This window comes from Micropterus dolomieu, linkage group LG01 (genome assembly GCF_021292245.1).
Source record: "Micropterus dolomieu isolate WLL.071019.BEF.003 ecotype Adirondacks linkage group LG01, ASM2129224v1, whole genome shotgun sequence".
In the NCBI taxonomy this organism is placed as follows: domain Eukaryota; kingdom Metazoa; phylum Chordata; class Actinopteri; order Centrarchiformes; family Centrarchidae; genus Micropterus; species Micropterus dolomieu.
The window spans coordinates 37,806,661-37,833,067 of NC_060150.1; the positions used below are offsets into that span (position 1 = coordinate 37,806,661).

Here is a 26,407-nt window from a genome sequence, read left to right on the forward strand (position 1 = left end):
CACTTGGGCAGGAAGTCTAAAAACAAAACGAGGCAAAGTTGTTTATGTCTTCAATAGTAATGTTTTTTTTCTGAAAAAAACAAAACAACTAAAACAAATGTCTGTATACTATCTCTGCACATATAATCTGCAATATTATTGATAAGACATGCTGGTGAATACCAAACCAGGAAGGTACAACGAACAAAAAAAGCAGTGAGCTAGTATGTGTGTTTGTGTGTCTGTAAATGATATACACAACACATTACACAATACTTTGGAAAATACCGTCTGAAAGGCATAAAAGGACTTCAAAATGTGTAAAGCAAACTTACAGTGCTCAAACTTTCTAGAGTCAGACTTTCACCAGAGCAGAGAGGACAACAAGCAGGAAAGTCATCGAAGTCTCTGGGTGCTTTTCAGTTTGTTTGGGTATATCAGAGACATTTTGCCAAAGGGCTTCATCTCCATAAAACTTTCTTTCTACAAACTTTTAACATGAGGGTAACAGGAAGCGAGAAGTTTTCATGGCCAGTGACATTTCCTGTGCAGGGGGGAGACAGGAAGTGTTCAGGGAGGGAAAAAGGAAAGGCTGAAACTATGGAGTATTATGAACCTTGGATGTCCTGTTAACGCAATATATGTATCCGTCTTTATCACACACAACTGTACATCTTTACCTGACATCAGTAAGCTCGTAGTACATATTCCTCATGTCGTCTTTGACGTAGACGGCGACGCTGGGCGACTCCAGCATCTTCATGGTGAGCTGCTGCGGGAAGGCACTAACAAACAGAGCTCTGATGGTGTCGATGCTGGTGATCTCATTAGGCATGCGAATCTGTTTGGTCTCATCCCCGTACTGTAGGTACAGTGCACCTACACACAGGAAGCAGGGAAAGTAGGGTGATTAGCCAGAAGTAAACTTCCTTTTAAATTACAAAATCTTTCTAGTAAGGCAGGCACGTGATTTTCCCACCTTGCTGAGTAGTGATACACAGTTTTGTTTCACTCTTTCTCTTGTAATCTGACTGTTTTTTCACATTGTAAAGAAGTTCAGTGCATCTTGCAGTGTTAATCTGTTTATGCAGACACACTTCATGCAGCTATTTAACAGTAAAAACCTCTGGAACCACTGGAGGGCTTTTAGTCATAAGATGCTGTATAAAGTATTGACTTAGCAACCAAAGTTAGCAGCTGACTGCTAAGAATATTCTCAAAATCTGTGTTTGCACCCTTTTCAGCAAGTTTTTATCATTTGGGCTTAATGTACAGTAAACAGAAAACAATGCCACGACAGAATTTGTCGAACACAAATGCCTGCATACTGCAGTTTGGGTGAGCCTCCAACACATGATCTAAATAAAAAGCAGCTTTTCCTCTGCCATTCCTGACCTGTGAAAACACAGTTGGCACCCTGCCCACATCACAATGTCTCCTAATGGCTGCTCAGTGCCTGGACCAGTGCAGCTATTTTGCCAGATTAAAATTAGCACAAAACATATTATTTTCACATATTTCCACTGGTGTACCATTTATACCATCAAACTCTAGCAGCTGAAACAGAGGAAAACACATACATCCCCTTGAGTATTTGAATATGTGGATAGTGAACTGTCCTTTAAAGGCGCCTTTTCTTGGTTAGGATTTTTTTTTTAACTTTTGAATTGGGCTTCATAATGAAAGCTTACCCTCAAAGAACAACAAAGCATTGGAACTGTTTCCTGGATAAACAGACTTTCAGTAGCACACTTGTTACACATGTTATTTTACTAAACCTGCCACTCAATTCCTTTTTGTGTAATCCATGGAGGACAGATTACTCTATATTCCAGAAAAATTACTTGATATTTAGTGAGTTGGGGCAGGAATGAGGGACAGAAGGAGGCCTGTGTTGTGCATCAATAAGACCAAAGCCTGGACCTCTGATCCCTAGGCGTGGCTTCTTTACAGTGCTTTGGAAAGACAGATGTCTCACCCACAACATTTAGGGACACGCCCACACTGCACTTGTATAAACAATGCCAGGGGAAAGAAAAAAGCACTTTTCTGTTCTCAGATCCATTGTTCAAAACAGCATGGAACTCATCTTTATAGGGGTTATGTGTAGCAACAACAGACCTTTAATGAAAAGAACAAAGTTTGTGTTTCTCTTCTAATTATGTTGAGTTATATTTCATGACAATTGTCCAGAAAGACTTGTTTCTATACATAAATCAGTCATTTCAATGTCACTTTTACATTTGTGCACTGAAAATAGCTGGTTTTAAGGAAAGGAGGTATGGTTTTACTTGGTGTAACCCCATAAAAGGACAGAGCCAGTAAAAGCTACCAGATGTTGGTGAAATATTATACAAGATCCTACATGCTTCACGAGAGAGAGTGAGACGGAGAGAGGGCAAATCCAGGAAATAAAATTGCTGAGTCTATCATTGCTCTTTCTGGTCTGTCTGGGTTTCTGGGTCGTAATAACTTAACAAAGTGCCCGTTTGCAGAATACCTTCATCTTTCCCCTGAGAGCTGTTATGTTAACAGTCGGCTAGTTTTCATCCAGATGTTAGCAATTAAAGCATAAAGCAAATGAGTTTGATGACAAAGCACCATTGATTGAGGGTGTATTATGAATATGATTATGAATTCTTTAGTTGCTGCAACGAAGATGAAGAGCTCAGTTCTAACTAAGAGTCGTGTTACATTCCTGAGCGCCTGGTTTCACTCAGGATTGGAAGCAAATGGCCAATGGGTTTCCAGACCAAATGGGCACAGTGCTGCAGACTGTCTGAGCTTTTGAGTTTTCCACATTTCTCCACTGAGACACAAAAGTTTGAACTAAGCATAATCGTGAAAAATCTCACCCTGTCTCCGTTAATATTATCACAAAGTTTGAAATGCATCTAAAAAGCAGAAAAATGCTACATTAGAACCACCAAATAGATGGCTTGAAATACAATACACTTGATCCCGAACACTAGATTAAATCTGATACTCACATTAGGGGTTTTAAGGATTTCCTGTTTTCTGCTGAGTCTGAGATATTCTGGAAAAGACCACGCCACAACTCCTACAGTACAAGCCCCAAGAAGGAGCCCGAAATGTCCGTTGGGACCCAGCGCAGTGTGTGCCTGTGTGTTTGCAAGTGTGTGCGCGTGTGTGAGTGTGTGTGTGAAAGATGTGGGAGGGACACTGTAGTTAAGTGGTGCCCCTTTTTCTCTCCTCCCCTTTCATCACACCATAACCCCCACTGTCACAACGCTTTGTCCTGATGTTTTTGAAAGAGAGAGATGGAGCGTGTGTACGTGCGCGCATGTGTATGGGCATGCATGTGTGGTAAAATATATTTGTTAAAAACATGTTTTGTATTTCTGCTTCTCAAGCAATGCAGAATGCTTTGCTTCAGTACTGGCACAGAAAGGTGTAGAAAATGGCACCCTATAGTTTTATTCATTTTCACTTTGGTCAAAAGGCGTGCCACTCAGACGCTTTTCCATTATCCAGCAGCCGATGCCTTGCTGAGTTGTGAGCTACCTTTGAAAACTATCCAAAATTACAGACTCTACACTTAGTTTGGGGAGTCTTCAAACTCTTTCTACCACTCTCACTCTAATGCAGAACCCTAATTCTGCAAAACTTACAGCGTTTCTGCATATGGATGCAAATGAAGCACCATGTGCGTTGATAAGACGACCCATTTCTAATCCTGTCAATAACACGATGGCACATTGTGGATGGATTCCCTAATCTTTCACTACAGAGGAAATGAACTCTAATTAAAAAACTGAGCTGTGAGCTGAGGTGGAGAGATGAGGGAGGGGAGAGAGAAGAAGATAGATGGAGTGGGAGGAAAAGACAAGGTGAAACGGTAAGATCATGGTGTGGTTTGGAATTATTTCAGAGTGTTCTAAAGTTATGCTAACATTACGCTAAAAGGTTATCCAAAGAGGATTAATGTCAAATCACTTTCACCTCAGTCTATTCACAAAGTCAATTTTAATATTTGAGATGTAGTCTTCATTCTCAATAAGTTCTTAATGGACCAGATAGAAGGAACAATACTGCCAGTTTGGGGAATCTGAGAGAGAAACAGAATTACAAGACAGTTGATCAACTAAAAGCAACAAAACCTAATCCAGATATGAAATGCTCTGCCTGAATTATCATTAACCCAACAGCCTAATGCACATCGTACCTAGCGAGCGGTCCTTTGTCTGGTTGGTTGACCGCACCACGGGCAGGCTAGCACGAACCCGACTACCACGGGTGAATGCTGTGGGTGAGTCGGCCTCAGACATGGTGTCCAGTGACTCCAGGGAGGCCAGGGATAGGTGATCAACCTGGTCGCCAGGCTGTGGACTGGGGCCGTGCTTTGGGCTTCTGCTCTGGAGGGGGAGGCACACAGAAACATAACACGTTAAGTACATACAGTAGCTGTACATGCATGGTTTTTTTATTCTTGAAATGACATAAGAAAGCTTTCTAATTTCTCAATGTGCGACAAGCAAACTCTTTAAGATATGATGCATTTGGTGGAGTTAGAAAATAACACTGAATCTCGTTCTTTGGCAATGTAGAAGATATGCACCTTTGATGTTGACTTTGAGCTTGACTCCAGCACAACTAAATAAACCAAAAGACTGCAGTCATTCAGAAGTGCCGAGAAGTGTTAATACTGTATGTCACCGACACATGCTCACATGTCTAACACTAATACTGTACCACAAGCACATCATCACACTAAAAGTTATCAAGCATAAGGAAGCTTCTTGTACAGGAGTCTCAACTTTTACATTTCATGTGCAGCCGAATGAGCCAGAGCCTGATTTAATAATGATACTAACAGCGTTAGAAGGAGTTTTCAAATAGTTCAAACCCAGCATGATGACACACTGAAAGAGATCAAACAGAAACCTACAATGTGTGTAATACAGAAGAAGAAATTCCTTTTAACCACTGATTAGGGATCAGGGATTGTGTCATCAAAACTTAAATATCAGTTAGCTTCTCTGTAATCAGATCTGCATGACGTGGCATTGTCAAGTCACAGCTACAATAAGACGGTGTGTGACAAGACTACAGGGCCCATTGAGCCATTGTGCAGTGCTGTAAGGTGATCTGCCCCACAGGGACAAGGCGGGACTCAAACTGAGAGGGTCAGTGAACACTGGGCTCTTTATGAAATGCTCTTCTTCCCTAGCAAAAGTGTGGTGCTGTAGCGCTAATGCAGCTAGAGACACGAGGCCAGGTCCACCAGGTTATCTTGAACACACCTGCATGCACGTGTTGATCTTCTCTCACACTCATACACGTACGAACACATAAAGAATGTAAGCGTTTTATATTAAGTGCAGTTGACATTTGTAGGAGCTTTCATGGCCAGAACTGGTTTAGCCTGGCAGCCAAGTGTGGTTGGCAGGCACAGCACGGCAGCCGTTAAGAGACACGGGGCACCAGGCCTGGGAACATGGTCTCACAGCAGATGTTAGTGAGGATGCAAACATAACCACACACACACACACACACACACACACACACTAGCATCATGCAGATAAGATAAAAGGCTGACTAACTCTGTGGGGCAATTGGATTTTCATCAAGTACCCCTGAATGTCAAGCTCAGAGTGAAGGGAGGAGAGCATGCCCTGTAAAGACTGATGGGAGAAAAGAGGAGAGAAGGAGAAAATATGAAGCAAATGGCTAAGAAATGCCAGTGGGAGGGTGAGATGGAAAAAGAAATGGTCATCAAACAAAACAGAGGAACCATGGAAACAAATCAATGTCAACAGCAGAGCAAAGAAAAGTAGAAAGAGGCTAAAAGGAGAACCTGCATGCTAAGGTATCTTCAACCCAATCTATCAGCAGAGAGCATTTACAACTACTCACCACTTTCTTTCCTCCTCTAATCCCTTGCTTGAGTTTAATGAGTACTGTCATAGAAATCCTGGAAACCCCACCACTTAAAAATCTCTACATTTGCATTAATTGCCATCATCATTATTATGCAATATCCCCGGAGCATTTCCAATCATCACCGTTCTCATCCCTATGTGATATTTGCTGAGTCAAATTGTGCGAGCATTTATGTGATGCACCTTCGCAACGTCCTGACACAGCAGGCAAAACTGCTGAGCCATCACTCAACTACTGTAATTCCATTAAAATATCCTTAGGCAGCAACACGCATATTAAAAATACAAGAACAAAACTGCAAGCAAATACGTGATGATAGTCACCCTTTAAAACAGAAGGGTCACATGGAGTTGACATGTCACCTGAAACCAGACATGTGTTAGGAAATTTAATCTCAACATTGAATGATTTATGAGCGTATTCAATGACGGTGGGTCCAAACAGCCCTCCCACATCGCTGTTCTGTCCTCTCATATGCTACTGTTTCACCCTTGAGAATGTTGAATCATATTGGCTTTCTTCGTCAACTGTAGGTAGTAATTAAGTCAGACTGGTCTGGCAGCATAATCCAATATTTTCTTAAATACCAAAGCAGAGGAAGAAGAACCTGCACTCAAACTTTAACTTGGACAAAAGTTTACTTAGCTATCATGTTTTATGAGTTTACTGGATTTTTTGCTTGAAATATGAAATCAGTATAACATATACATTTGAAAAACTAATTTTCTTAATTTTTTACAACTGGAAGGAATTGTTACTTCATGTGTAGCTTCATATGGAATAATGGAAAGAGTGAGATAAAAAAAAAGGCCTATACACCAAAATTGTAGTTAAAGCAAGACTATGTAACTTACTTGCCAACTTCTTGTTTTTGTGATACAAGCTGTAAAAAGTGATATGCTAAAATGTTGAGTGGCATTAAGAGAATTTAGGGAAAAGTAATAAAGTTAGTATGTCAGTTGCAAAAATCTACCTAAAGTTTGCCTTCATTAACTAACATTAGTTAATATAAGCTATAAGCCCTGAGAGTAAAGAATTTAAAAATGGTGTATTTTATTGCCTAGGAAGTATGAATTGTGTTATTTTTTCTTTTATAACAGTGGCTTAGTCTTGCTTTAAGTACGCTAGTTAAAACGGTTGCTTGTATGTTCCTAGGGTTCTTTGCTCTCAGGGTACTATTCCCCATCTCAATATCCTCTTAATGTGACACATTAAGGAGATATTTCAAAGGGTTTCATGTCTCAGCAATGTTTTTCCCTAGGTCATATGTTCAATGTATGTTTTCCTGTTTGAATATGTTGAAATAACCCACCTACGGCGTATACAGCTTACTGATGTTAAACTCTACTTGAAACCTACACCCTCAAATTTGCAGGCAAGAGTTTAGACATTAATATTTCCACAGTGGCTGAACATATTTTTACCATTCAAACTTAATTTCAAATGTCCATCTCCCTTAAGTTCTTTTGCAGTTTGAAATGAACTGCATTGTTAGACCTTACCAATCTCTTACATAGTTCAAGAGACACACATAGGACCCTGGGAACATAGGGATGATCCCCTTTCCACGTCTGCCAAATCTCTGGAAAACGGTACAGTAGAAACAATGTGACAGCAGGAGAAGAATTCTACAGGAGAAAAAGTTAGTTAAAGTGGAATCAGTCACATATAACAGTGGAGGAAATTGCAAATGAGACCTTATGCCTCCCTGTGGAAAGGGGTAATTAAGTGAAACCACTCCACACCGATCCACATCAGACAAATGAGGTGTCCCCTTCAAAGGTCAACAGTTTCGCTCAGATGAACTCCTCTGTCTCTCTCCCTCCTTCTCTCTCATGCATGCACGCATCATCACTCTGACAGTGGCTACGTATGATATTGTCGGGATACCTCACATCAAAAGCCACTTCCTGTCCTGGCTAACCACTTCCCACTTCAGGTTCCAGATGTGAAAACCACAAGCCAACCGCTGATAAGCACTATAAAAACCTGCTTCAACCCGCTCACACCTACAGTACATTCCACACCAGTGATTTCCCCCTCTTTTGTCATAACCATACAGCCTATGATTCTCCTTTTCAGCAGAGACTCCCTCTGTACGCCACATCTGCTCTGACAGCTATGATGAATGTGAAACTGAGACACCGATATTTTCTTATACACAGGAATATGGTCTATTGAGAAGGAACGTCTACTACATTAGTCAGTTGTCTGTGAAGTGCTGTAGCTGATGCCAGTGGGTTATTATTATAAGACCTGTGTCAAATACTCACCATGATACGAGGATGGTAGAGCAGGTCTTGAAATAACTCAATAGAATTTGCCTTATCTAGATGCTCATGCTGTGTAGCTTGGAAATGCAAACTACTCTGTTACAGCAAACCTTCTCCTCAGGCTGTCAAGCACTAGCTTACAAAGGCACTGCACTGTGCATCTTAACGTTCCTCATTGTCTTGAACATCGCTTGCAGCACCTTCATATTAAATGGATGTCAAGTGTAATGTAATGTGGACACGCGATGATGAGGCAAACAACCAAAAAAAATAAAGATAAAAGAAAGTAAGTAGTTCAAATGTGGGTTGACTGTTCGTTGTGTGTTTGAAAGAGAGATACAAAGAGAGACTGAGTGCGTGCATGAGTGAGTCAGGCCATTGTTCCAGAAAATCTGACCCGAACCCAGGACATCCTGAAAACATTTATGCAACAGTGGCCTGACAAACAGAATGCTGTCATTAGAAAGTAAGCACAGGTCTGTGTTTGTGTGTCTGAATTCCCCAATTTCCCCCATTTGATATTCAAATGTTATTGGTCAGTGCTATAACATGTGTTATACATATGTTGTACTCTTAGAATGCCACTTCTCACTGCACCTGCTCCTCGTGAGCATGCATGCATGGTATGGGTGCTTTTGATTGCTACCTGTCGCCTGTCTTGAATATTACAGAGCCATTTCAAGCTGAAGGCACAATGTTGCATGATTTCACCAAGCAGAACAGATTACATTATATCATGCAGCTCCTGACAGACAGGCTGACATGCAGAGCTGAGATGGGGCGATTAGAGTAAATCATGATTGTTGAGAATAATGGCAGCTCACACCAGGAGCTTGCTGTGTCACTCATGGAGATTTAAGTATAGCCATAGCCTTTAAAACTGCCAGAGTGTCTTACACCACACCTGCTGCCAGCCTACACAAAGCCCACTGATGGTGCCTACTTTCTTGTATAATCAACATACTGTATTTGGGGTTATAATGGCTTTCTCACAACAATTCCTGGCTTTCACCTTAAAAAAATAGGGTATTCTCCTGCCATCTCTGCAATCACCTTACGGTGACAAACTTTACACTGTGAGTTTCAGTCCAAGTCAGGCAAAGAAGCCAAATACTTGTATAGGCTGTCTATACACAGACACACAGACAAGAAACAAGTTTCATTCACTCATTCTATATTGTCTTTCCAGATGTGAAAGAATGTAAACAAGAGAGTAGAGGCGGAAGCCTGTATGGCTTTAAACACAAACGCTCAGTGTTGTGAGCACAGCTTTCCACTTAAGATGCTAATTTGGCCCAGGCTCTGGGGAGCGGAAATGGAGCTAACTGTAATTACCTGGCCTGATCTGTATTGCAAACACATAAACAGAAGACGGTTGTCTCTGCAGACTGTTAACCCCTTCCTTAATTTGTTTCTGACCGTTATTCCACTTAGAGCATTTAGTCTGGCTAGTTTATGTCGTTTTGGATTTGAGGAAGATGCTTTTAGTATTTGTGTCCTTCGGGAAAACACTAAATCAGTTCTGTCCTCCTTTTTAGCATTGTCTAAAAGGTTGGACTGTGTCACAGTCTTTCTACTGAAATAAAAGTTCAAATAGCTGGCACAAACCTACGAGAGTTCATTAAAAACACCTGTGTGGGTCTAAAACTCAGTGCCACTGCAGTTCTGTTCGACTTAGAAGCACAAAGCCCCTGTCAATCAACCAGTCAGCACTCCGTCCGTATGCTGTCTGTGGACAGACCATCATCCTTTGTCTCCCCTAGCCTTAATGACATTATACTGAAATCCCCTAGTCATCCATTCCCATTCATTGCTACCGCATCCCTCTCTCCCTCCCTCCGCTGATGCATTCCTCCTCTAATCCCTTCATCCAAATCCCCAGATGACCTTTCAGAGATGGGCTTGCTTGTTAATTGGTGTGTTAAAAGGTGATGACTTTATAGTATCCACAGTCAAAGCTGACGGTGAAGGTGAAGCTACTTGCAGAAGTTGCGGCAGTTCAAGACCCGCAATCTACAAGTTTATGATCAACCGACCATGCCAGAAATGTACAGGAAAAACGATCACTAGCAGTTACCATCTCATTAATAAAACATTAACATAATCAAGTAGATCAGTCAGTCAGCTTGCAAATGAAGTGCATAATCCCAAAAGACACAATACTGTGCCTGTTGACCCAGTGCAGAAAGGAGGCAAGATGACTATCTCTTTCTCCACTTGGGATATTTACAACAGCTGAGATACACCATCCAATTGATTTCATCCACTCACGCATACATGAGTTAGTCACGGTTATCACCAGCAGACATCACCCCCTCCTCTGAATGATCGAGGTTACAAAAGTCAACTTTGCGTTACCATCAAATATAACAGCCAATGTGAGTTTGTGGAGAAGAAAATGCTGTCTTGAACTGGTACTGCCTCGCCAGTTTTAATAGCATGTAAATAAAAAATGTCATGTTCAGTATAACTTAAAAACATTGTACGCAACATCGTGTTATAAATCATCTTAAAATGCATGAAGGTAGCATTTACCATATCAGACCAGTGAGTATCTCCTTCCAGCAGTGACTTCCATGTGAGACTGGAAACTCCCTGGTTTTAAGGGAAACGGGGTCTCTTCCTCCACTGTTATTTTAGCACTTGTGGCACTTGCTCTGTACAACAGCACTGTCCTGCTCCCTTCCCTTTCTGCTCTGCCTCCCAGCGGATGCCCCCCCATCCAATGCACACACCGCCCCACATCCCAAACTATCCAAGAGTACAATACAAACAAGCCACAGCCGGAGGACAGCAGGGGAAAGTCATTGTTTGTAGGTCTGCGTTTTTGCATTTGTGCACCATTGTGTGAGACAGAGATTGTGTTAGAGAGTTTGGGGTGTCTGCAAGAATCATGACGTTCAAATATTCCTTATTTGCAGGCTATTCCAGCAGCCACTGAGTAGAAAATCTGATCCCTGAAACAGCTTAAAAACTCCATAAAGTTTCCATTCAGCGTCAAAAAAAATACATTTTATCTTAAAACAGCAGCTCCAACACTAATCCCCATGTCCAATCTCTGCTTCCATCTCTCTGCCCTAAGGCTGTGGCTGAAGACAGATAGATGACACTTGTGTCCTGAGGAGATAAGACCCAGCTCTACCCTTAGGGATCCGGATATACCCAACAGGCCCTTGTCCTTTGGAACACACACACTCGGACACACCCAATGCGTGGACACACATCCAAATACCAATGTATACATATGCATGGTTGCCATTCTGAAATACTCCTAGTTTGTTTTTGTGCAAATTTTATGATAGTGAATGTTAGGATCATTACAGGAAGAGCATTTTGCTAAGTTTTATTGACAGGATGCTGTGTTGTTCAAGTCAAGGTGTTACATAAAATAACATGTCCGGACTGGCAGATCATTTACTAGTCTTGCGTGCAATGATTTGCAAGTGTACACACATAAAGTCGCTCACCCCTTCTCGTTCATTGTCTCTCATACCAAACAAATACATGCAAAATATTTGCTGACGGGGCTGCGGAGACATGATCTGTCCAGACTTGCCCTTCAATATCACTCCATCAAGAGCAAGACACATTTTCAGCTCTGAACACACATCATCCCAGAGTAACACACTAAATGTCCGATTAATTATCTCTCTCCACACACACACACACACACACGCACGCACACACGCGCACACACACACACACACACACACACACACACACACACACACACACACACAGAGGACTGGATATTCCTCTATAGCGAAACAAAAAGAGCCCACCCATCCATATACACATGGTGGACAAAACCATGCTTATATTTCAGAAGGCCCATTTATTTGACACGTCCTCACTTGAACCTGGTCTGTCTCCAGAGAGTGTCTTTCCTGAGGTAAAAAAGAGCTTCCAGGTCTAATTTGAGCCTCTGTGGGTGTATATCTGAGAATGTGTGGATGTGGATGTGTGTGTGGCTCCGAGCCTGTGGTCACCAAAACAAAGAGGGCTTTATTCTCTCCAGAGAAATGGGAGTATTGCATCTTCTACATTATGTTGCACACACATAAACTCACATATAATTTAATGTGATCAAAGGGGTTTAGTAATGGCAAAGCTAAACTCCATTTTTGCACCTTCATTCGCTAAAAATTAATTGGAAGTCTTGGCTGGTTTAAAATCACTGTATTTTGTCAAGTGTCACGTCTCCTTTTTGTTCCATGAAACCAGCCCTGATAATGGCTGGCTTTGCTATTCATGCCTAATTAACAAGTCACTTAGGACCACATACGTTCCTGCACTGAGCCTAAGATTTATTACACCCACTCTCACAGAGGAGAGTTTTTCTGTGCGTCTGTGTGTGTAACAGTCAGATAATCAGTAATAAACTGAGGTTTTAATTAAGCTTGATAGAGCTGCATCCAATGTTTCTGTATTTTATCAAAAACATGATCCGCAACACATCACTGTCTTGTAAATGCAGCTACTGTTTACTTTATACTTGACTATTTTCTGTGCTTACGTGTCATGCTTACTTTTATTACTGTGAGTTGTTTGTTTTTTTTACTCTGGCTGACTGGTAGTAACATGCATTTTCCTCATTATCCATCTGTGACCCAAGTGACCTGTTTTTTGACCTTGGAGAGACATCATAAGAAACACTGCTCACACACATAGATGCACAGACACACACAGTCCTGACCTCTCAGCTCTAGATGAATTAGTCATCCATATGTGATAAGCTGTGAAACTCCATCTCTCACTGTTAATAAAGAACAGCACCCATTGGTGCTTAAGCTGCAAAATCACCACCAAGTTTACCCCCCACTGAGTTTCAGGCTCATGGCTGACTTGTTTTGTTAGCTACAATGTTAACACTAACTGTGTAAAACAGCAAAAAAATCAAAACATAGCAAGGTGAGTTGCACGTACATGAATGTGAATATATGTAAAACATGAGCCATAGTTGAGGTAGGTTATGGTGTCAACCTGAGGAGGAGTTGGTATGATAAACTGCAGCACATGCTCCACTTCTATCAAATAGTCAGATTTATTACTGAATCCATTAGCTGCTGATGACTGAAATATATACTTTTCCCCTGTATACTTACTCATATTCCAGGTGTTCCCTATCATCTATGTTATCTCGTTAAAAGAAAAACCAGCATACTCGTCCTGTCTGTTGATAATACATTTTAAACATTTAGAAAAATAAGTCTTTTGACTTTGAGCCAAGTTTCTGCAATGCTTTTCTCTAACCCACACCCACATGCCACCCATTTATCTCCAATAAGAAGGCCCAACTGGAAATAAAGCACAGGAGATCAAAATAAGGTTTGAGCCAGATGCTTGGAGCTGGTCCTGTCAGTGGTGAAATCATCCTGGTGTGCCTCTGTCTCTGCTTTGCCTTTTGAAGTTAGGTTCATACCTTTGGCCTAAGGCAGAGTCCAGATGTCGGGCTGCATGCAAAGACTTGCAAAGCAAAGGTACAGATAGAGAAAGCAAGAGGAAACGCCCCTCTTGCTTTCTCCCCATTTGGTTCTGGGGGACATAAAAGGTAGAATCTCTTTGCCAATATATCAAACATATTAACAGTTGTCCCACTAATGGCAGTCCATCTATCTTCCTACTCTGATTGTGTCCATTGCCCATTAGCTTAGCTACTCATTAAGTCACTTAGTTCCTTGATCTAGTCAGTCAGTTACTGACAGTGAAACTAATCTTCTGTTATTAAGTGGCATTCTATGCAAATATGGATTTTCATGACTTTTCTTATATTAATACATCTAAAACTCATGTGTTTTTTCCTCTACTACATAATGCTGATGCAGTGCTACATAGTCTACATAAGCTACAGCCACTAGAAACTACTTTCTGACATTATTTAATACATAAGAACATGGATGTGCAGATGTGACCATGCATATGTGCATGCTTACAAGGAGGACCTGGAGATACTGTGCCTCTACTCTTTAAGCTATTTTAGGTAAGTCAATTAATGCTATCCTACAAAATGGAAATAAACTAAATAGTAGTTATTTATATTAAAATTGTCATTACTTGTTTGCCTTCTATGTATTGTTATAATTTAGTTAATTAGTAGTTTTTCAAGAAGACAGTCAAGCTGATTGAGTAAGTCAAGCACTGATTCTCAGAAGAAGCTTCTCAGGCAGAAACTGCTGTACTGACAAATGGTCTTAATTGTCCCAAAGGAATGTCAGGGTGTAAGGTTGAAGAGGTCCCAGAATTTCACCTCCTTTGTCTGCAAATCTGTCATGAAAATCTGAACTTTTCTGGATCCTCATAATGACTACCTGCATGTTGAACCAGAGGAGCAACAATAAAAGACAACGCCGACTTCTGTTGTTAACATAAGCCTGGGCTAATACAGCTCAGTTATGATGCAGGATAGCACAGAGCTCAGACCTGATTAGCTGGTCTGATTAACACACTGGCACTGCGTGTGAGACAGTGTGTAAAATTCTGTCTGGCTTGACTCATTATGAGCAGTGATCAGAGGCAGGTCCATCAGGACCTTCTGTCAGAGCAGCTTAACCCCCCCTCCCATCACACTCGGGATTAGATACAGTCTTGGTGCAACTCAATGGACCACTTGTCCTCTCAGTTGGGGTGCTACACCCCTAAAACCCAACCCCTGCCACATAACCCCTGTTAACTGGCAGGTCAACGCATGCACATCGTTAACCTTGTGTTTCTTGTTTGTGTTACTCAAGGTAGCTCTCAAAGTGTCACTTCATGCAGGGGTGGCTACTAAAAGTAGTCCAGCTCCTGCTCCTGATGGTCAGTGGAGGAGGTGCGATGATTAGAAACAGATGTTTTGCTGCAGACCTGCTGCATACAGTGTCTGATTGTGTGATTTCAGACACAATGTGCAACAAAGACTATGACAAAGAGGTGTTTTGTGAAAATATCACATGGGTGTAAATGTTTCAGCATGCAATAACGTTCATGTGTGCTTACCAGACCATCTCTGTTAACTCTAATCAGGAATACTGTGCCAGGAGTGGAAGACAATTAATGATCCTTCTTCTTTGTGCAGTTTAGTTAAGAACAGGAATACTCCCCCAAAACTCCCTCACTATTCTTTTCATCTCTGATCATGGTCAGATCTCTTGCGGGGAGTTGATGCATGCTCAGAGCCAGTGTTATCTAGCCGACCTTGGGCCTGAGGAGCAAGAGCGTAACAGGGCCAGGAGCCCACAGAGAGAAATATGTGGGGGACCGGGCAAATGTTGCAATGCCTCAAAAAGACTCAGAGGGAGCGTTTACAGTACATTTACTGTTTATAATAATAATAAAAAAAGAGTATTTATGTGACCTTGTTTAACATGGAATGGTGGGAGGGTGCAGATGTTGTGCACCCTTCCATCTTATTTATGTTGGTGTTGTTACTAAATGCAGCATTTTCAAACGCTTAATTTATATTGCTGATCTGCTTTTGATTTGCTGCCCAACTACTGAAAAGGGATCTCTTCCTGTGTGATCCTTTTCCATGACTTCTTCCAATTTGCTCCCATTAAAAAGTTTTATCTTGCCCTCTTGCAATTATCAACAGAGTCATGGCATGTCTTCATAAAATCTATTTAAGAATGCTACAAGGAGTTTTTAACTGGTTATGAAACAGTTGCAATTTAATACTGATGCCTCTATACGACCTAAATAAGCAAACTAGACCATCAGCGAGACGATGGGCTATTTCTATCTAGGTATTTTAAAAGACAGCATGCAGACCAGAAGAGCCTGTATTTACATTTAACTGACTAACATACAATGTTAGCAGGAAGTTCATTTTTCACATTATATTTGTGATTATGGCTGATTCTGGGGCAGGATCAGAAAAGAGAAAAGGGGATAGTTAGAGCTTAAAAACACCAAGTCAGCCTTGGCCGGTCATTCAACAGATGGAGAGAATTGGCCCTCTTCCTCGAAGACAGGTATGTAATATGTCTATTTTATTTATAAAATACATTGCGAGACATGGAATGTAAGGTATAGGTCACGGTGGACATTACTGTAACGTTAATTCAACTGGTTTATATTGTAACATGTTGCTACTGAGCTATATCTTACTTAGATGTGGGAACAGGAGGCTGCCAAAATCAACATAATATGAAAGTTCCTTGTAGCTGCTTTTAGAAAGGATTACAAAGTAAAAGAGTTTATCATTATTATCATATATCCCTTTCCTCTATAGCTTTTCCATTTTAAAGCAAAAAACATGTTGGTAGTTTGACTTTGATGGATCAAGCAATAAAGGTCATCACCACACCATCGAGTAACATATTGAGATTTGGGATATCCGCTATAAACAGTCTTTTGCCTTTGCTTGTTGGCAAACTTTATTCCTGCTGACCACAACACACTTCCCCTGAGCAAACAAATCAAGAGAGGATCTGCCTGTCTTGTATACAAAACATAACTGGAAAAGAGTTACAAATTTATAGGGGATGGAAATCCTAACTTAACACGGTACAATACTGTCATGATACGTTGCCAACAACTATTCATTATGTGTTTCAAAACAGTTATCTACAATAGATCAAACATGTATACATACTGTATCTTGCATTCATTTAATGCATTGGATGACATGCTTTCAATTTCAAGAGTTGTACAGCTTGGTTTTAACACACAACCACTAACATGTTCACTATGTGTGCCATCATTTCAATGACAAACTAAACAAACAATACAACAAAAACAGCATTTTTAGTTAAAATGTCTGGAGCAAAGACAAGACATACCTCTGGCTAAGTACAGAAAACAAAGTGATACTGGTGCCAATTTATCAATATTGTATCACAACCAACCGCATAGTATTTGGCCCTAAGTGATTGAAAACCTGAGTGAAAAGTTGTCTAAAACACTGACCTTAAGTGTTTCCTCTATGATAATAAATATTTGTGACTAAATAAGAAATAATCGAGATTTAAGCCATTTAATCAAAAACTCATCGTATCCTCCTGGCACCAGAAACAAAGAGACTGTCATCAAAATCTGATTCTCGTATTGCTCAATTCTGATTGGTGCATAGAAATATTCAGCAAATACACAGCCCGCCTACACAGTAAACCACATACTGCGAACTACACCGTGAGCACTTGAAAACAGTTTACCCATCTTGACACTCACACTGTTACCATAATCTGTGCTCTCATCAACCGATGGATTATCACAGTTTGGGGGCAGTGGACCTGTCTGTCTGCTGCCCACAGCTGCACACAGCTGTCCTAACATGGCCGCTCCGCTTTGCAGAGAAACCGTTGGCCTAGGAAGTCACAGCTCATCACACACAGACATTGACACATAGGCGGAAGGAGGGAATTCAGTGCGTGCATGTGTGTCTGTGATCGGTCAAGCGGTTTTGTTTGTGCTCATCAAAGCCCCATGGGCAGAGTGAGAGAGGAGTGAGAGGATGGGTGGCGGTCAGGCCAATGGGATATCATCTCCCTTGGGTGGGATCCAGGTCTTTGCAGGCCTGGATGAGGAGAGGAGGAAATTAAACCACTAGCTTTTGTTGCGGGTTTAAGGATCACAGAAGAAGACGAAGGAAGAATTGAGGGGCACCTTATATAAGAAGTCACTCAGTTTGTGTGTGTGTGTGTGTGGTCACGCTGGGTGGAGTAGGTTCATCCACATTTCAGAAAACGATATCATCTTCCCAACCTCCGCTTGACCTTGATAAATCTGTGCCTTTGTAACTCAAACCACTGGAGACATTTCTTTCTCACCTCTGAGAAAGAAATGCACTGTTGCCACTGATGCTGTCTTTCCGGTATGGCCGGCACTTTTGCGTCTGTGTGAAAACTGCAGCAAGCTTTGCTTCCTCGCTATCCATCACCGATTTCACATCCACTCCACTTGTTTTCTTGTTGTTTTTCCTCAAAGCAGATTAATTATACCTCATCAGGACACCGAATGACAAACAATGAACTTGTTATTTTTGTTGTGTTCCATTTTAATTTTCTGCTATTTATATTAGCAGTGAATGACTGCATTCCTCTTGACATCCTGAATTAGATTATGACAGAGTCTTCAATCATCTTTTTTTCAGCGCTACATTTATTTGCCAGAAATTCATGCTCAGCCCGGTCTGTTTTGTGACAGCATCTCGTATCTTCTCCCTTGAAATGATATATTCACAAGAGCCATCGCCACTCAAATCTCACTCACAACATCTGAATAACATATGAGGAGTTTCATTCCAAAAATCCATCTCAAAGTGTCATGTCTCACAAACTGACAGTCAGCACCAACGATCATTCTATCTCTCTCGTCTTATTTCTGTTTCAGCAGCTAAGGGACGACCTTCAAAGTAATTTATAATTAGGCCTACACAAACTGGAATAAAACTATCTAGGCCTACCAATAAGAAAGCAACTGTCACGTAATCCCCTGCTAATAAGGACAGTAAGTTCCAAACTAAATTCCCTATGACCCTGGAATGACCCAAAACATAATTTTCATAAGCAAAGGAAAACAGTCTTCCTCATGCTGCTTCTTAAAACCCTGCAACAGTATGCACCAGGAGTTGGCGTTATAAAAACATGCACAATATGTGATGCTGAACAAATCCAGCAATCATGGATACATCAAAGGCAATATGATGGCATCTAATCCCAGAAACAAATTAACCTCCAAAGTGCATTGAAATTAGTCAACGAAATAACACATTCGCTGTATGCCAGGAGTGACAAAGTGAACAAGCAACTAAAAGCTGATAAATTCAACAAGAGTCATTAAGGTATATTCAAGTGAAACCATGGCAACATGCACCACAGGTTTCATTTGACAGATATACATTGTAAAAATCATTCTGGACATATTTTTAAAACTTAACGGATACTAAAAAACATTTTAAAGAAATATAAAATGACTCACATCATCTGAGACATTTGGTGAAATATATATACCCTATGTGCATAATAACAACATTAAGCCACTGAACCACTGATAGCACCAACTAATGGCGTAACAATCAGTTATTACTGGCTATATTGTCTCCATAATCATAACCATCAATATCGCGCAAGATAGTAGCATGTTGTTATGACAGAACCCCCTAACTTCCGTTAGCAGTGGATGATTTGCTTTGCAATTATGGCTATAGCCTATAATTGCCATCTCGTTAAGGTTATGTGGCGCTGCAGGTGATTGTACCTTGTGGATGATTCACAGGCTCTCAGCGTCCGTGTGAGGAAACTCAAATGAAGAGAAGAAATTAGCTGCGCTCAAAGACTTTTCATTTAGCCTACCGTTCCTTATAAAAGTGGTGCGCCAAGTTTTGCATTCGCTTCTTTGAAGTTTTGCAGCACCTGACAGCCACGCTGGTGTACACTCTGTCTGAGGCGGCACTAACACTCCTGGACACTTTGCTAAATAAAAAGCGCAATAATCCATGTAATAGTTAGTACTCACAATGGCACATACTGGTGTTCTGAATCATGTCTGAGAATGCACCGACTTCCAAAAAGAATAGCAAAATATCCTACCTTTTTGCCCTTAGTCCGGATTGAAGGCTAATGTGAGATGTTTATTCCGTCTGTATGAAAAGTTTATTTTTATTCCTCCGCGGACTACAGAGAGCCATGCCTCCAGACAATCCTCAAATCCATCGCCTGTTCTGCTGCGCAGCCTTCATGCTCTCTCTCTCTCTCTCTCTCTCTCTCTCTCTCTTTCACACACACACACACACACACACACGCACGCACACTCAACTCGCCTGTTCGCTTCAGCAGGCACCTACAAGTAAACTGAGCCCCTCAGCGGTGACATCACGAGTCACTATGGCAACTCTGACTCCACCCCAGTCCGGAGCTGAACTTACCTGTCTGACTACCTCAGTTTCAACAACAACTGCTGCTTTGCTTTTTCCTGCACTGGACAATAACAGCAGATGGCCATATACTTTTAATACATGATTAGTAGATAATATAATGCACTACCATAAGCACACATGTACCCCCCAAACACACACACACACAACCAAGTTGCTTGGAGTAACATGACACCATAAACTCTACTGACTGATATTACCCATGCAAATTCACAGTTCAGAGCAGTGGCTTGAAACAGCAGCTCATGAAAAGGGTTCACTTTGCATGTATGCAGGCTGTGTGGGCTAGTCTGAAAACAGAACACAAAATCCCTCTTGCACAATGCCTCGTACCATTGCCTGGAGCTCCCCTGTGGCTCGGTGCCAGTCTCACCATTACCTCGATTGTTTTGGCTACAAAGCCAGATTGCCCCTCCCTTTTGTCTCCTCTGACCCGGAGCAAACGAACAGACAATGACCAGGTGAACCAAATGTCCACCTATAGTGTAGTATGCGCTGCCCCCACCCCACCCCACCCATCAACTCACTTGACTTATAAAAAAACTGAGGCACAGTTTATAACCAGTAAAAGCTCCAAAACAACTGAGACATATATACCTTATACATCACACTGTAGTCTGGAATACACAAACCAGTCTGAATGAGCAGGCTTTACAGTGTATGGATAATTCAAAGTGTTGTGGTGGTTCACATGTTTTCTAAAAACACCACCTCACTGTTTCACAGCAGCTGTGGGAGGGCATTGTGACAGGCAGATTTAAAGCATAGACTTCACGTTTAACCTGCGGCAAAATCAAAAAAAGGAAGGAAATAGTTTTGCAGTTGCACTGTTGTCTCAGTCTGCAAAGGATAATAACTCCAAGAGCGGACAAAAGCATTTACATGAGACTCTGTCAGCACAAAAACATGATTGTTTATCTGTCATCCCTGTTTTATGACACCCACCATTACACGTATAAACAACAAGTTGTCATCTTATAGTTAGTTATGTGCCCTTTGTACTGCGCTAAGCTAACCGATCACTGGCCCCATGCTACATATTTAGCATGTACGAGAGTGCTATCAATCTTCTCATCTAACACTACGCAAAAAGTATTTCTGAAAATGTTCCTTTAAGATTATTAATTTATTTTAATTGTGATGTAATTTTGTACGATTAAATTGAACTAAAATATGAAATTATGTTAAATAAACTTGCTTCAGGAGGTCTTAAATATATAAATAGATTTTTTGGCCACTCTGGAGCCGATGAAAAAACTAAAAAAATCTCTGACATATTATCACCTTATGAAGTCAACAGGGATAACATTTTAGTTGCTTGTAAACACATCCAGTCAAATTACAGCAACTTTAGCATTAATATGGAGTTGTGTTTCTGTAGAAGCTGGCTTCTAACTTTGGCAACTGTTTGGTGCATGGCAGGTAGCATAGATGTTTTTTAAAAAAGTTTATTAGATGTTGAAATGGCTGCCTCCTGTTGGCAACAAGGTCGGTAAGATTGTAGGTTGGAAAACAAAACAATTGCGCTGAAAGACGCTGAAATGTTCCTTTGAGCTGAGTCAAACTGCAGAATTCAGGAATTCTAATTAGGTGGGTTTTTCACATCATTTGATCCATTTTAATATAATGATTAGTGCAGCTTTAACATTAACTTACTGTAATATCTTAAATAAAAATAAACCATGATAGATTTGTAATGCAGATCATCCTAACAATGTGAGCCCAATCAAACAATAACATTGCGCACCAAGGCGTCTCTCAACCCACTGACCTGCTCTCGCAGCCTTTCCTGGTGGCCCATTATCGCTGAGGCATGATGGGGGTATTTCTGCTTCAGATGCTCCAGGAAGGCCTCCCTCTTCTTGTCCATGTCTGGCGGCTGCATGGCCAGAATCTCTCGGGAGCCGCGGGCTCCCCCTAACGTGTGTCTTCGAGGGACAGTGCGGCTGCCTTTGGCGTCCCCTCTTGAAGTCCCATTTGGAGAGGCCTGTCTGCGGCTTACATGCTCGATGTCCTCTGGGGAGGTTACCTTCAGGTTGCTTTTGGTTTGTTCTGAGGGGACAGAGGGGACACAGAGACAAGGTTCAATACACATGCACATATGCTGTGCTGATCTTTTGACAGCAACAACAAGTGTGTGCATGTTATTCTTCCATAGGTCATGAAGAAGGCATGTCAGGGCAAATTCAGCTATCCGAGACTTAAACATCACCAATATCAAAGAAATTAAGGCCATAAGCTCTGCTCTTTTACAAAAACTTACTCTGTTTGAGAAAGTAAATAAAATAGAAACCTAACTGACTTCATACACAAAAGGATATTAACATTCTTTCCAGAAGCAACGCTGAAATAAACATCTCCTGATATCCAGTCAGCCAAGTTCATTACATATTCATGCTGTTTTACATTCCAGCAATAAACCGACAATTTAATGTGACAGACACAATATTGGTGATGAAAACACTGAATTGAAACATCTGTTCAGGCTTCTTTCCTTTAAAAAAAAGCAGAGAATATCCATTCATGTAACAAGGCACAAATGGAGAAAGTTGGAAGCGATATCCAGAGCATCTGTTTGCACACCCAAAGCGAAATTTCGAGATGGAGCAGAAACTGTTAGATGCAATACGTTTAGTAGAAGGGTGACATTTTATTTGATGATTGTTTGATGGATGTCTAGTTTGCTTACAGCATTATAGCTACAGTAAAATTACAGTACGCACGTTTGCATGTTTCTAATTGAAGGTATACTTTTCAAGAAGGCCTGAGCCATGCTTATACTGTAATTGGCAATTTCCCCCATTTATCACACATGAAATATACTTTCTAAAACCAAAAGGTGACGTTAAAGGTGAACATTTGATTTCAGGGCAGAATGGAGATTAAATAAATACAACCTCCTTAGGCACATAAACATATTTGCACTCGGTTATCTTGTCTGAAATCAATCAGGGCCTGGGGAATACAATTGTAATCTATCAACCTGAAAGCTATTCCATGACACTTCAGGAGAAGAGAAGAGAAGAGAAGAGAAGAGAGAATATGGATGGCGCAATGGAAGAGAGCTGCTGGAGTGTGAAAACAGAGAGGAATGAAGCAATAAAGCAAGCTGATCTGCAGCCTTGTTTTCTAGACAGGAAGGGAGAGCTATAATGTGTACCTTTCAGAGGGTAATGGTTAAATAAAGGACCTCTTATGGAGTTCTGCTCTTCAACTGTTGAGGGAGGATATTTCAAGTGATTTTCTACTATTGTGAGCCACAGATGAAAGAGGAATTTCTTGTTTGCCTCTCAAAGACATGTTAGGACTGAGACAGAGGTAGCTTCACAGATTAAACTAGTGCGACTTCGGAGAGAAAAAAAAACCATATGCTTAGTAGCTGCAATGATTCAACTTTTATTTCTTTTCCTGTGCCATGATATTTTCTTCCACTAAATTTCTCCTTTCTGTCTTTCAACTGACCGTTTTTGTCTGTTTCATTTCCACCTGCAGATCTTTCGAAAAAAAACACAAAACTGCTTTGATCAGTAAACACAAAAAGGAGGCATTATTTTTGAGAAATACCAAGTGGTGGTGCGTCACGACCTTGCCCCGTCACCAGCACCATGCATGAGCCCATGCCCCCACCCTGCTCCAGTTCAGAGCTGCAGTAGTCTCATGTACTTCCAATCCTATTTTTAACTTCCAAACACAGTTCCCCACTGCTAACCAAATTACACTCAGCAGACAGAATAGACACAAACCTCCAAAAGGATCTGAATTAATTTGCGGGTGGCATGTCGGCAAGCTCATTACCTTCCCCAGGTGAACAATCTTTGTCTTCATTGTCTGCTATTTCTTCTTCCATTGCACCTTGGAATCAACACGCACATACACACAGTGACGGAGAAAGAGTGAGGCTGGGAGAATCGGCTAACTTGCTTGCTTAGAGATTCCAGACTTAACTCACGTGGAAAGGGGGGCTTGAGATAGGCCCAGCCCCACGGCCCCAGGATAGACTGGTGGGGATTTAGAAAGTCAACTGCATTCCAGGACATAGGGCGACTAGCCCCTCACCCTCAGGCTAAAAGCTTTTCTGCTATCATGGAGAGGTCATAGACTAAATGTAAATGTGTGTGAGGGAGACCGAGAGCATGGAGAGCATTCAGAAAATAGATACTGACAAGAAACACTTTCTCTCCTGTTAAAAAATGGACCCTGAGACTAACAGGTGTCAGGCTAACTGTCTGACACACACACACACACACACACACACACACACACACACACACACACACAGAGTCTGTTCTTTATCAGGACTTTGTCTGCAATCTGTCTCTTGTTTAACTCTCCAGGGCCCACCAGACTCTACTATGCATCCAAATGTGTCATAACCTACTTCTGAGCCACATCCAAACAGCTCTCAGCGCATGGCAGGCTGCTCATATGTGATCGAGTTATCTGATCAACACGACAGACCGAGACAAGTGTCTGTCCTGCGGGCAGTGTTGTTTCCAATTAGGAACCACATAGGAGACACGACATTCTTTGTTCGTTTGCTCTTACTCTGGGGTCTATGAAAAGCAACACTGTTGTGTTTGCCTGAAGTCAGCAAACATGCTATATTGCCAAACATGTCATTATGTTCGTGTCTATAGCCGACATATGTGTGTTTATGTAAAGGAAGGGGGGGATGGGCCATGATTCTGCATGAGAATATTTCTTTGCAGCTGCTGATGTAAGTGACTTGATCTAAATGTGCAAGAAGAAGGCTCAAATTGACGTACCTTAACAGGAAAACGTGAGGGGATCAATGGCCTAGTTTGTGGACCATGTAATTGAATGCGGTGGGGTGAGCGCATGAACAAACACAATGCAGCAGCTGACGGATAATGTCTAACATATGGAGATACGTCTGCATCCTCCCACTTTCTGTCTGCTTTCACCCACTCACATGCTCAAGCCACAATATGCAGACAGTTAGCAGGGCAAAAGAGAGTGATCATGTCATTTAAGTTCACGGTGGAGTTAGCTTCACGCTATGCTAATACTATTTACACTTTTTCAGTAATGTTCATTCAATTCCAAGAGTTGTTATGTTGTCATCCTCAAGCTGCCTCATGTACTTCTGCATAAATTAGTGATTTTCTGTTTCCCAGAATTATACGCACCAACCTCCACAAACAGGCTTGAACATGATGCGTTCAGCAATTTTCTATATGAGCACATGATGAGAGTCACAGCTCCTTGCACAGAAAAATTATATAAATCTTTCTAAAAGATTTCCTTGTCCTGGTATAATTGCTGAAAGCAGGCAAAATAGTCCAGAGAGTCCAGAAACAAGACCTTACCTAACCCACAACTTCAGGTGAATATTTATGCTATAAAACTCCACAAAACAGTGAAGGCTCTTTGAAAATACCTATACTGTGTTATATTGACTGACAAACAACAACAAAATGAGCCCAAAGTCATCAATAACAATGTTTTATTGTTGATTTTTTTGTCATTTGGCAAACTTACAACTATCCTTAAATATTTTATGATGTTTCAGTGGAAATGACATTTGGCACAAGGTGAAGCTAAAGTTTTATATGCTTTTGCTTGAAAATTTCCAAGATTGACTCAAAGAGTGTCAGATATGGTCTGAAATCAGAAGCAGTTAGTGTCAGTGTTTCTGTGTCAAAATTCTTCTGTCCTGACAATGACACATACGTCATCACAACCCACCAACAGGTCGGCCTTTGCCAAACCCAGTCATAATTAAAGCAGCTCTTCCAAACCAACAATTACATCCTGTGGTGTGAACCACCTGCCCCGCTGCACTTTTACTGTCAGCATTCCAGACCAAAAAAACCCCCTCTTTCTTGTAGAGTGGAATCTGCAAGTGAATTGTGTCTCGCTCCAATAACTCAAGAATGTTGCTCTCTCTTTCACAACTGCCAGTGTTGAGTCGATGACGGTCCTCACTTGAAAGACAACATTAAACACTTGCCCATGAACACCCAGGTCTTATGAGGAGAGGGGCCTCCTGCTGTTTGCAGTTTTGGTTGTCACTTATTTATGGAGGAATGTATCCCTGTGCACACGCCCACTCTCCACTACTATTACTGTCCCATAACTATGCAGTACGATACAAAGCCCTGTTGTGTGCAATAAAAGCAGGGCTCACATAGCAAAACCCTGAAGCCATGCACAGTGTGTACACATAACAGCACTGGTCCACTGTTGAGTATCTGATGGTATTTTTATGATGTAGAGTTATCAGTCGGGATATCAGATGATCTGTTCATGTGGAACTGAGCCTAGTGTACAAAAAGGATCTTATTTAAATATGATTAGAATAAATTAAACTTTTAATACACTGCGATAATATCAATTTGAACAAGTCATTTGGACTATTACTGAGACTTAAAATCTT

The 26,407-nt window shown here is 41.2% G+C and overlaps 1 protein-coding gene across 18 annotated transcripts in view; it reads right to left on the reverse strand.

Moving 5' to 3' along the window:
* Positions 1–26,407, reverse strand: part of LOC123982980 (sickle tail protein homolog) — a 111,920-nt gene that overhangs the window by 23,463 nt on the left and 62,050 nt on the right. For 16 of the 18 annotated variants that reach the window (XM_046069130.1, XM_046069094.1, XM_046069040.1 and 13 more), the window contains exons 2-4: positions 21,779–22,059; positions 4,166–4,355; positions 660–858 (exon numbers count right to left, since the gene is read on the reverse strand). In XM_046069130.1, the coding sequence (XP_045925086.1) occupies positions 660–858; positions 4,166–4,355; positions 21,779–22,059 (670 nt within the window). Of the gene's footprint in view, positions 1–659; positions 859–4,165; positions 4,356–10,691; positions 10,711–19,663; positions 19,833–21,778; positions 22,060–26,407 lie in introns of those variants that run through there. The other 2 variants (XM_046069140.1, XM_046069120.1) reach the window with 2 other exon arrangements.